This window comes from Lissotriton helveticus, chromosome 8, assembly GCF_964261635.1.
Source record: "Lissotriton helveticus chromosome 8, aLisHel1.1, whole genome shotgun sequence".
In the NCBI taxonomy this organism is placed as follows: domain Eukaryota; kingdom Metazoa; phylum Chordata; class Amphibia; order Caudata; family Salamandridae; genus Lissotriton; species Lissotriton helveticus.
Genome location: NC_136069.1, coordinates 464,840,161 through 464,852,598, shown reverse-complemented (window position 1 = coordinate 464,852,598; position 12,438 = coordinate 464,840,161). Strand labels below are relative to the sequence as shown.

Below are 12,438 nucleotides of genomic sequence, written 5' to 3'. Positions count from 1 at the left end.
TTTTTCTTTCTGCAGCACTAATAATACCTTCTATTGCATAATATACCCCCTCATTTTGTTCCTTTTTAAATTAAATGTTTTAAGAGTTACCACTTTATTCCCATCACGATGGCTCCAGGTGTGCCATACCTTTGTAATAAGTAGGACTGTTAGCGCTCTAGTTGTTCTTTAGAACACTCTAGGAGGCTGCAGTAGAACACAAAGGAATCAACTGACAGTCTCTGTCCTTGTTGGATGTACATGTTTTACTGAGAATGTCAGACTTCATTTTCACATGACTGAGAAAGATAATGTGAATTTACAGAAAATATGCTTTCAGTTTAGCTTATAGATCCCCTTCCAAACCACTGTGGGAAAATCATGAGATATTAGTTTTCTTTCAAACAATATTCATGATATCACAGCAGAAGGTTTTTTCACATGGTAAAATCACCTTAGAACCCACCACAATTCCTAAAACGAGTATGGTACCATCAACAAATGATTTATAAGGTAACTAAAGTCCTAAAACCCTCTATTAACTACAATGCTTTTTAATGAGGTGCTATCATGTATATTGGTCCCAAGATGGCTGCCAACACTTCTTGGATGAAGTGCTGACAGCCAATCAGATCAGATGTGTGGTTAGGCTCCGCCCAGATATATATCTTTTTTTGAACCTAAATTACTCAAAATCCACTGGAGCACATATATTGAGACCTACAAAAGGCACATCGGGCTAACAGTCCCTACAATTTTGCCAAGTTTCGTGCAAATCCATTCAGCCGTTCGGGCTAAAAGTGAGGCCAACCGCCCTATGGAAAACTCAATGTTAAAAACACGTTTTGGGACCCCCCTTTTTTCTCGACCCCCCCTGGACGAACCCCCCCCCAATTTTCAGGGGCTGCTCAGAAACAAAATGTTCCATTTTCCTGAAAATTTCAGCCAATTCCGTCCACAAACGCCAAAGTTATTAGACATAGAATTTTCAAAAATCCCATAGAGAAAAAATCCTAACTATATATACCTACTGGCGACCGCCAGTAGGTAATATATATATATATATATATATATATAGTAAGCAAGGTAGCTGTGACTACCGAAATGCATTGATTGGGACTGTTTAGCCCTGAATAAATTTGGCGATTATATCAGCATCCTCAGTGCCATGCTCCTCTGTAACATTGGAAGAGATTGCTGGGATATATATATATATATATATATATATATATATATATATATATATATATATATATATATATATATATATATATATATATATATATATATATATATATATATATATATATATATACTTCTCACAACAATGATCCTCCACCGCACTGCGCTCTCCTGTGGGTGCTCTGCCTAGGGGCCGGATCCTGGCCCATGTCACAATTTTACTCCAAAAGAAGCGGCACACAGGTAGAAATCTTCTATAAAGATTCTTTATTCACTCGTACTTGGACCAACGCGTTTCAGCCTCAGCAGGCTTTGTTCACGGTGAGTGAATAATTTTCTAAGTCCACTATTTATCTCAGTTAGCAATTAGGGTGCTTTCTGGGACTAGTAGTTCATCATAATTGCAATTGCACAATATATACATACATATGCATCAGGGACGCTGTTTTTATATATATTAATAAAGTCACATCATTAACTTAACTAAGTGTGTTGCTAAAACGATATAAATCATTTTCTTTCATCATTATAGCTTTTAGTATAAAGTTTAAACACAGTGAATGAGTATAGTACCCTTACTCAACCATTATCTCCAAATGGTAATGCATTTGCAAAGTAATTGTTACATTTTAAATTAGAGCTTTCTCTAAATTGTCAAAATTTGCAATGCATTCATAATTCAATGCACATTTACTGATTCACGTTTTCCAAATATACATTTTGAAATTCCATTTAGATAATAGTGATCGTTATTTTCGTAACCAGAGTATAGTACCCCACCAATGAATGGTTATTGTCTCAGCATGTAGTCCAAGTCAATTTACTCAAGATGCACATAAAGCTCCTCATCAAAATTCATCCCCCTCGGCATTTTAGTTTTGAGTCTAATGATCAATTTGGATTCAATTTGTCTTAGTTTCCTCAACCGATTTCCACCTCTTTCATCTGCAGCCAACATAAAGATTCCATAATACGACATGGCTCTCCAATCGCGAAAATTATTCACTCACCGTGAACAAAGCCTGCTGAGGCTGAAACGCGTTGGTCCAAGTACGAGTGAATAAAGAATCTTTATATAAGATTTCTACCTGTGTGCCGCTTCTTTTGGAGTAAAAAAAATATATATATATACCCTGTATACTCGTCTCAGACTCCTTAATCCTTTGTAAAAGACGAGGCGAACCCAATTTGCAGTGCTTAGTTTTCTTTTATTGTTTGCCCAGCACCGCCGCCATTACGCGTTTCGATCCTCGTGGGACCTTGATCACATGACACGCTAATAGGTACAATCTCTCCTTTTTAAAGTGACAGTGCTTTTGAAAAAAACAGTGTTTAACCATAGACGTAGAGAAAATACATTTGGGTATCTTTCCCGCGTTCTTTCAGCAAGACAGTACATTTTACTATTATGCAAAACTGTGCATAATAATTGTATAACTACATTAATCACTCAATCCCTCGGAATAGACTTGCAATAAATATGAATCAAACCTAATAAAACTGACAACATTGTTATACATGTGCCAGTCAAGGGAATAAAAACAACTGAACTTGTCACATATAAATACACAATTATAAATATATGTACAGTTGTTTTAAAAGATATAGAAATGAGCATATACAATAAAAAGATAAAATAATTTAAATCCCTTTCTCATCAAATTTTGATGTAGCAGCAAAAGTATTTCTTATTGCTCAACAAAACACTGTAAACAATGCCACACTTTGTACAATGCGAAATAAAGCCCAAGTGGGCAATGAACCCAATGCACTAAGTCTACGGATAAAGTGCTAGTGCATAAACAAATGTGGCACATAAAAAATACCTAAAAAACATGATGTGCAAAAATAGTGCAAAATATAAGAATTAATGATAAAAACGTAGATAACAGTCGCAGCAGCATGAAGACATGAAGAAATGGATACTAGCAGATATATACATGATTACAGTAAGATATTATAAATGCGTATAAAAGTTGTCACTGGAATTTAACCCATTAGGAGTCTTTGTATCCATTTCTAAAATATAATTTGCTTTCCAGTTTTCTCAAAAGTGTTTCTCGGTCTCCACCTCTTCTTAATGGGGGAATGGAATCCACAACAAAATAACGCAATTCACAGGATTTTTTAGCATGCATTTCTTCAAAATGACGGGCAAAGGGATACGCCACATCTCCATTGTTGATTGCGCTTATGTGCTGGAGTATCCTTTTGTGTACCTGCAGCCTAGTGCTGCCCACATAGCGCAGGCCACAAGGACACTCCAGCACATACACCGCAAACTCCGTCTTGCAGGTGAGTTTTTTATCAATCTTGGTAGGCCTGCTCCTAAAAGGTGTGGTGATTTCTGTCTTGTTCACACCATGCTTGCATGCTTTACATACTGCACACTTGATTAAACCTTTACTGCCTAGCACCCACGTGGTAGTTTGAGTCACCTCAGGACTACATGTGACTAGTGAGTTGCTCATTGAGCTGGCTTTTCTAAATGTTAGATTTGGGGACCTTGTTAGTTTGTCTCTGTGGAAGACCGGGGGTCCCTACCTCTTCGGAAGAACGTTGTAGTCGGGGGGGCCAAACCCCCACTCCGGGAGGAACAGCGTCCCTTGGTCACCGGACATCCTCTCTTCACCCACAGGATCCGCTAAGCCCCAAGGACCCGGAAACAGAACAGCAGGAACCCGGAAGCGGAACTCCTGTCGACGAACCCGTCCCATCCGGAACCGGAAGCACGTCCACTGAGGTCCGCCGGAAACACAGAAAAGACGGCAGGAACGGGGAAACATCGTTCAGCCCAGCGGACTCGTGGCAGGAGACAGCGAACGGCGCGGAACCCCCGACGGAGAGCAGAAGGAAGGAGGAGAGCGGAGAAGAGGCGGAGATCGGAGAAGAGGACGAGGAAGAAGACCTGTGGACGGAGGATTGGTGGCGACCTCCGGAGGTGGCTGGAGAGCGGCCGTAACTCGGATGAGAGTTACGGCGGGGCACGTGAGTACATTCTATCCTTCTCCGTGTCCCATAGTGTAATTATTGTGATTACTTGTACCATACTGTATATAGAGCCTCACGAGCACCCTGCACTCGCCTTAGCCTTTAAGAAACGTATCACGAGCACTGTAATTACCTCCCTCGCACTCACCCCGGACACCCCCCCTCGCACTCCCCTCCTGCTTGCGGATTGGTCTTGTCCCTACCTACCCTTCCCACCTTCCCCACTTTCTTGACCTGGCCCCTCACTTCCCGGTGACGGTGGTAGTACTCAGCAGTCCTTACTGGACGGGACTAACCCCTGTACTCTCTTACTTATCTCCGAGGAGACCCATCAACCGGCCGTACCCTGATGACATCAGCCCCGCAGAGGACCACAACCCGGAGATTCCCACAACAACCACACCCTCCCGGCTGGGTGCTTCTCGGCGGCGCTTCTCCCCTGGAAAACTCTTTGAACCCAGACATTGTGTACAATATCAATCGAATAAATCCTTGAACATAGCTCATTACATTCGGCCTCCCAGCCTGTTATTCCGGTCCGCCCAGCCCACAGTCTCACAGTCTCCTAGCACAGGATCATTTCTTATTAACTCCCAGTTTTTGTTGACAATTTTTCTGATAATATGATGTTGATTACTATATGTCAGAATAAGTCTTGTGGGCTGCTCTGTCCCTGGACTTTTGTCATTAGATGCCTGTGCTCTGCCTTGCTCATTAGCTTTGGCCATAGCCTTATCCAATACACTGGGAATGTAACCTCGTGAAATGAACCTAGTTCGGCATTCAATCTGTGCTCTGATACAGTCATCATCTGTACTGCAAATTCTTCTGATAAGCAGCATCTCCCCAAAGGGAATGCTGCAAATCAAATGCACTGGATGATGGCTAGCTGAATGTAGCAGCGAATTACCAGCCGTACCTTTCCTGTGTAGTCTAGTGTGTAGCTGCATATTTTTGATGAAAATCTCAACATCAAGAAAGCAGATTGACTCACGACTTAACCCCTTCGCCGCTGGCAGGATTTCCCCCTGTGCTGGGGGGGCATGGGGGGGGGGGGGGGCGCGTACAGCGCCCCCATGCTCATGACGAGGTCAGCTCATCATGAGCCACGGCGCTCCTGTGATCATGACCGCGCCCGTTCCAATGGAACGTTCAGCACAGCAGAGGAATCAGCCCAGCGTGCGAGCGTTCCAAGTAACAGGCGCGGTCATGACGAGCTGAGCTCGTCATGAGCACCGGAGCGGCGTGGCTCATGACGAGCTGAGCTCGTCATGAGCGCTCAAGAGGTTAACTGGCCTGTGAATTTAAGATTCAGATTATTCTCATTGATGTGCTCACTAAACTGGAGGGCCCCACTCTCTGAGCCCTTCCAAATAATGAGCAAATCATCTATGTATCTATACCAACGTATTATGTGGTTGCTCATGATTTCCTCATAGGCGGCCTGAGGACCTGCTCCTCCCACAACCCCATATGCAAGCATGCATAGCTGGGGGAGAAACAGGCCCCCATTGCGATGCCACTGATCTGTTGGTATACCTGTTTTTGAAATAAGAAAAAAAAATTCTAGACACAGATATAATGGCCACTAACATGTTCAGAAAAGCATATGGATCGTTTGTTTAAAAAATATTCTACAGCCTTAAGCCCATCTCTATGATGGATGCTCGTGTAGAGCGACGAGACATCCAAAGAAAAAGCAAAAAATCATCATGCCAGACAACATCATCAAGTTTCCGCAACAGATCCCCTGTATCAAGTATGAATGAAGGCAATGACCTCACATGTTCTTGTAAAAAGAAATCAACGTATTTACTGGCATTCTCCATGATGCTGTTGCAGGCCGATATCATTGGCCTACCCGGTGGCACTTGAACATCCTTATGAATTTTAGGTATAAAATACACAACCAACCTCACCGGGTGATCTTTCTTAAGGAAACGAAATTCATCTGTTGACAGTAAGCCCGTGCTCTTCCATGCCAATAAAGTGCAGTAGAAAGAGTTCCAAGATATATATACACACACATTTTCAGAAGAACTGGGTAGTATCAAAAGCAGTTGCACTTCTCGATCTTGTTCAAAATTGAATAATTTACAGAGGATGTGGATGGAGAGGTGGCACTATGCACTTTTGATGAGCACGCCACTGAAACGCCCCGTTCTGAGGGGAAGGGGCAAAAATATTGAAGACGATGTTAGGCTATCTGGTACGTTTAGACCCTGGGGTAATGCTATTGGATATGCACCCGGGGATGGATATTAATACATGGCTTGCACAATTGGCAACTGATCTGGCATGGCCTCGGGCTGAAAAATTGTCAACAGTGTTTCACTGGAAGAAAAGGGACCCACCCTTGCTATTACACAGCATCATAGCCTATGGAACATACTGGTGATGCAATCTCTGAATAACAATGTTAGCGGGAATCACCTGCTATTTGAGGGGGCATGGAAGCCGCTACCTGAGTACTTATCTGAGGGGGTTTCCGAAAACCATGTGCCCTTGGAGATGGGGGGAAAGGGGACAACATTTGTAGATATTGCCAGATGTGGGGGGAAAGAAGATAACAGTGATGTGGATGTAACCATATGATGTACTGTGATGCCTCTATGTATTCTGTTTACTGGATGATCCCGCAATTTCCTATTGAGATGGGTGGGGCAAAGAGAAAAAGGGTGATCACTTGTGATGTTAAATACTTGCAATTTCCCGCATAGTACTCCTCTATGTTGGGAGAATTATCTGCTGTTGGCTTTCTATATGCTATAGGCTGTCATTATGAATATTGCCAAAGGCTTTCTCAAAATCAATAAAACTGATAAATTATTGTCTCTGCCACTCCATTCACAGCTCTATGATGTTTTGTAGAGTAAGGATCTCATCTGACCTATGCAACTTACTTGCATATTGGTAAATGTGGATCTTAGGGCCAGTTGTACTTATAAGAATCTGTTCCGAAAAAGTGGTTGGGAATTGCACACTGCCTTTTTCAGAACGGACTTTGATTTTGCAAAGTGACCTATGAACTAATAGGTCACAAGGCAAAATCACCATTTGCAAAGCGTTGCAAAACGACCTTACTAATAAATATTAATTAGGAAGGCCATAATGTGCAACCCCGTGGCTGGCTACAAACACAGGCATGGTGGCATGCAAGGGACTGTGGCCCTCCATCCCTGTTTTGGATTCCCAAATGAAATTTTATTTTTAGTTCTGGCTTTAGCCAAGACCCTTTGTTTTTACTATAATTATACATATAAAATACCTACTAGTAGGTATATGTCTGTTTGATTGTCCGTCTAATTTTTCTTCCGCCTACTACAGTTCAGTCATTGGATAATTTCACTGTGAGTGATGGCATTCTGCTATTTGACAAGAAATATATCCACACACAAAGTAGTTCCTTTCAGTGCCAGTGACTGCTATGGTAATGAGTGTTTTCTCAGACCAGAAAAGTAATTTTGCTTTCCAGCAATGTAGAGTTGTTATTTAGATTGATGAGGGGCCCGTCAGTTTCCACTATTTTTAGATTGATGAGAGTCCGTTACTAAACAAGCATTGACAAAGCCAAAAGAGTCGCAGCCAACGCCAGACCAATTGGCTTTGCCAGTACTTATTTTTGAAAGGATGCTGTATTCCTTAAAGGAACTGGTAATGCATCAAAAAACATAAAAGTTTTCAATTTCAGAAAACATCAGGGGGAGCAGGCAGTGGTCCTTTCCACTATTGTTCAATCCTGATAAGGCTACTAACACCATTCCCAAGATGGGAGAGGTCCAAAGACGACTCCGTTCCCCTTTGAGAATCAGTTATTACCTCTATTGAGGTGTTGGTAACTGTTTAATATTACGCAACCAGAAATGTGGTTGCAAATCATTGATACATTACATGCCGAATCACAGTTTGGAAGGAATGCCCTTTTTAGGTCCATTCCAAGTTGTAACTCAATATAGGTTGCAAACCCCCTATTATGAGTTGGTAAAACATTTGCATTTCATAAAATGGTGTTTGTACATTACAAAATGGCGTTCTACGGTCGCAAACACAGTGATTTTGTGAATCCCATGGTTTGAGATAGCAAAATCCTTTCATATATCCGGCCCCTAGTTTTTATCTGTGTACTCTTGTAAGTCACATTAAACTCTTACACCTGGACTGTATATTTCACAATTTTGGCTTCCAGGCATATCCCATTATTTTAAGCAAGTGCTGTTGTTTAGGCTTTTATGAGAAGCAACATCAGCTCTTGCATAAACGTTCAAACTTACTACACACTGTAGGATATCATGACTAAAACAGGGCCATCAGGGCTTTTGTGGGTGTGTTGTGACAGCCCATCTCGCTCTGCAAGCAGTCCCGTAACCTGCAGCCCACTGAGGAAATGGCAGAATGGCTGGCCAGTCCCGCTACAGATGGACAGATCCACTGGGACGGGGATAAGGATAAATGTCCCCGCCACCTGCTGAGTATGATGCCATAGAGCAGGAGTCTCCAAACTTTTCTGTAGAGAGCTACTCATGTTCAGTAAAAATCATCCCCAGCTACTAATATTTTTTGAGTTTTAATACTGACAACATCAGAAAAAATTACATTAGAACCTACCATATGCAAGATTGACAGCAGTGATCACCTCAGTTAATTAGGCATGATTCCCATCATTAATATTGTCAATTTAGAAAGCCTCTACATTGGTAATACGTAACAGCCAAAGCTGCAATGCCCCTGGTGCCAAGTTAATATTAGTAATAACTCTCCCCAAACACCAACTCTTGATTTCTGAAAATTCACAAATTTTCCTCTCAAATACACACTTTTCAATTTTGGCAAACATATATTTATTCAACCGAATTTCTTAAGCTGAGCTGTAGACAAGGGTGCTACTTGTGGGCAGCTGGAGAGCTGCCAGCGGCTCACAAGCTACTCGATTGAGAATCATGTCATAGATTCTCTCTAAAGGTTCTTCAAGACTCTGCATGTGTCGAGGAATGCCCTACCAAGGTGCGTTACTACAGGGTTGCAGATATTCCGCTGATATACATTTGCAAATGCACTAAACAGTAACAAAAGCTGCCACACTCCTGGAAGATGTAAAATATATGCATTTATTTCTGTACCCCTTGCCAAGTCATCTCTTGCAAATGCACTCATTTTCCAACTAGCGCTCTGATGCTCATGCCCTTCTTCTAGGCGAGTTTGTAAAACATGTATACCTGTGTGCAGAGGGTAGCAGAGCTTTTGTGAAGAATGCACATTTAAGCTAATATAAACCTATTTACGGTTTATAGTAATATTATGATCTACGTAATGGTTTGTGGTGGTCTGTAGTTCTTTGTCGTTTGTACATGAAAGACCAATGTTGAAAGACCGGCCACTGCCTATCTTCTTACCTCTCTGCGTCAACACACGTTGCAAAGCAGGCTATAAAATGGTATTTAAAAAATTCCAGAAAACAAATACAGGCAAATTTACTTTTTGTGAGTCAGTTAAAAGGAAGGATTACATCTTTTTCTGAAATCCCTCTTTACGGCGCTGTCTCCCCTTTGAAAGAATGGAGAGATCTCTGCTCAGTGCAACCCCTGAATAAAGCAGCCAGGAATCCTCCATAGAAAGGAGCCTGCAGACAGGTTACACTCACCTAGGACCTTCACGGTCTGTCTGTGGTACTTCTCTCTGTTGGCAGCATTGGGGCCCTTGATGCGGTCTTTGCTCTTCCACAGGGTTCGACCTATAAATCCATACAAGAAGCCCAGACAGAACATGGGAATGAAGAAGTAGCTGGTGGTGACCCAGAGCATGATGTTGAGCAATCCGGACTCCTGGGCGTAGGTGCTGGTCTTGCACTCACAGCCCAAGCTCAGGTTGGAAAAGTCAGTCCAGTTGTCCTGCTCGCTGCCGGCCATGAAGAAGAACGGTCCAGCCGAGATCAGTGCAAAGGCCCACAAGAAAGCCACCACTGCCTTCACCCGCTTCTTGGTTATAAAAACCTTGGCTTTCAGGGGGAAGCAAATAGCCAGGTAGCGCTCAATGCTGAGGGCAGTGATGTGCAGGATGGTAGAGTAGGTGCAACCCTCACTGATGAAGTAAAAGAAGCGACACAGGAAGTCTCCAAAGATCCAGGAGCGTGACTTCCAGAGGCGGTAGAAGTCGAAGGGCAGGCACACGAGGATGATGAGATCGGAAGCTGCCATACTAGACAGGTAAAGGTTGGTCGTGGTCTTCATCTCCTTGTACTTGCTGATGATGAGGATGGTCACTGTGTTGCCGATTATGCCTGCCACCAGTAATAGTACACAGATCACAGTCAGAGGAACCAAAGCAGCCAGGGTGAAGAAGGAGCAGTATGCCTCGCCACATCGTTCTATCAGCTCCACCCAGTAGGGGTCTGAGGTGTTGGGCATAGTCCAGGGGTGGCAGGGGTCCGCCAGGAAAGCCGAGGGTCAGCGATGTGTGGTAGACCTGGCAAAGTGCGTGGAGCTGACCCAGTTTCTCTGGCTCAGTCACAACAGTGCACACCTACTGCCTAGCAAGGGGAGAGCAAATAAACCTGCAGTCCATTGTCCAGTCTCCTCTCGGAAACTACTGCATGCTGACAGCGGCTGGCTTTGCATCTGGAAAGCAATTAGTTCACCTTGTTTGGGGTTTCTCTGAAGCAGCTCTCCCTCAGAACACCTCCACCATCTACCTTTTAGCTTGGTAAAAAAAACAAATGGCCGTAGAGGGAAAATCCCAGGTTAGTAGATTTCCTGAAATTGAAAACGTCCTCGAATCAGTTTAGCAATAAGTATTCTCTAATGACCTGTCAACCTATCCAGTGGGCTGCTCCCTTTCCAGGCGGGTGGGCTCCTCAGAAGAGCCCTGTCACTCGCCTGTCTCCATCTGCCTCTCGCAGAGCGCCTTTTGTTCTTTTTATTTCGCCTGCTTCCCAGCACTTTTCTCTTCTGCCCCCTCCCTGCCCATGGCTTGGACCTGAAGGCTGGGGGACCGGTAGTAAATCTGGACGCGCGCGTGCTGCAAACGTGTATCCTCCTAACACGTTTGCAAATCAAATAATAATAACGCCTTTCAGATAACTCTCTCTCTCTCTCTCTGTCTGCACTTGACGGATGCAAAAGCGGACTGGACAGCTTGTTAATCAGCGCAGTGGTTGTGTCGCTGCAATGTGCAAAGCCTCAAGCTCTACACTGATTTGTAGAGGGCTGGGCGCACGTGCCAATGCAAACAGGTAGAAACCGGCATCTCGTTACTCCACCTCACGCGTCGTTACTGCCGGAGAGTGCCCGTTATTTCCACGCGCACAGGTCAGTTTTAAACTCTGTGAGGTAGCATCCACAGGTGGAAAGCAAACTGCATTTTCGAACTGTAATCTCGCAGAATTCTAAACACGTGTTATCCAGAGCAAGAGCGCTGCGCTGAATTATGGGTAGAAATAACTTCTCCCCAAGCCGGCATGAACTCTGACAGCTCGTGCCTGCTCTTGGTAGGGTGACCAACTGGCATGGGTGCAAATTCAGGACCGGGAGTGTAATAATTCTGGACAAAGGGTAAAAATTCAGGACAAAACTTAGGGACAGAAGGTAAGTTTTACAGGCGCATTAGAGGAGGGCGTGCAATAGTATATACGTAAGTAAATAGACAACCATTAAAGTACAAGTCAAAATAAGTTTGTATTAGGTTAGGACAATTGTGCACTTCATGGCTTTTCGGTATGCGCGCAGCTTTGACCAACAGTGCAGGTCTTTTTGTGGTATTTCATATGACAATAATGTATTTATATGGTTACCTCACTTGGTTGTCCAGTCTGATATTTTGTATACAATTCATGGTCCTGAGCAGACGTGTTTGGTGAGAGAAGTGGTCTGGAAGATCTGATTGGATAGACATTGTGAGGTTGTAAAGCAGCATGCATAGGATGCAGCTAATTGGGACATGCAGTGCTGGACTAGAGCGGATTTCCCAAGTTACCGGCTTTATGTGTCAGATCTCTTCAAGCATTCCAATTCTGTTTAGCTGGTGATGACTGGTAAAGGGGCAGGTATAGTACTGAGTGATGGATAAGACCCATAGCGGAGAGGTCTTGTAAGCAGGAAATGGGAGTTATTAACCAGACTGCATGGACTATAATTGGCTGCACACTGCTTAGTGTAATGGTATTATTGTGGGTAAGAGCGATGTTGACATTGCTATATCATGCCCTGGCTAGCCATAGATCAGTCCTCCTTATTTTAGCTGTATATTGGAAATAGTATCCTGATTAGGCTGTTTCATTTTTGTGAGCTTTAAACT

The 12,438-nt window shown here is 43.3% G+C and overlaps 1 protein-coding gene across 1 annotated transcript in view; it reads right to left on the bottom strand.

The window, feature by feature from the left end:
- The window catches only part of MLNR (motilin receptor), a 109,114-nt gene extending 97,700 nt beyond the window's left edge, over positions 1-11,414 (bottom strand). Inside the window, exon 1 of the mRNA XM_078656028.1 lies at positions 9,791-11,414. Coding sequence (XP_078512154.1) covers positions 9,791-10,553 — 763 coding nt within the window. The 5' untranslated portion in view covers positions 10,554-11,414. The remainder of the gene's footprint in view (positions 1-9,790) is intronic.
- Positions 11,415-12,438: the final 1,024 nt, after the last annotated feature.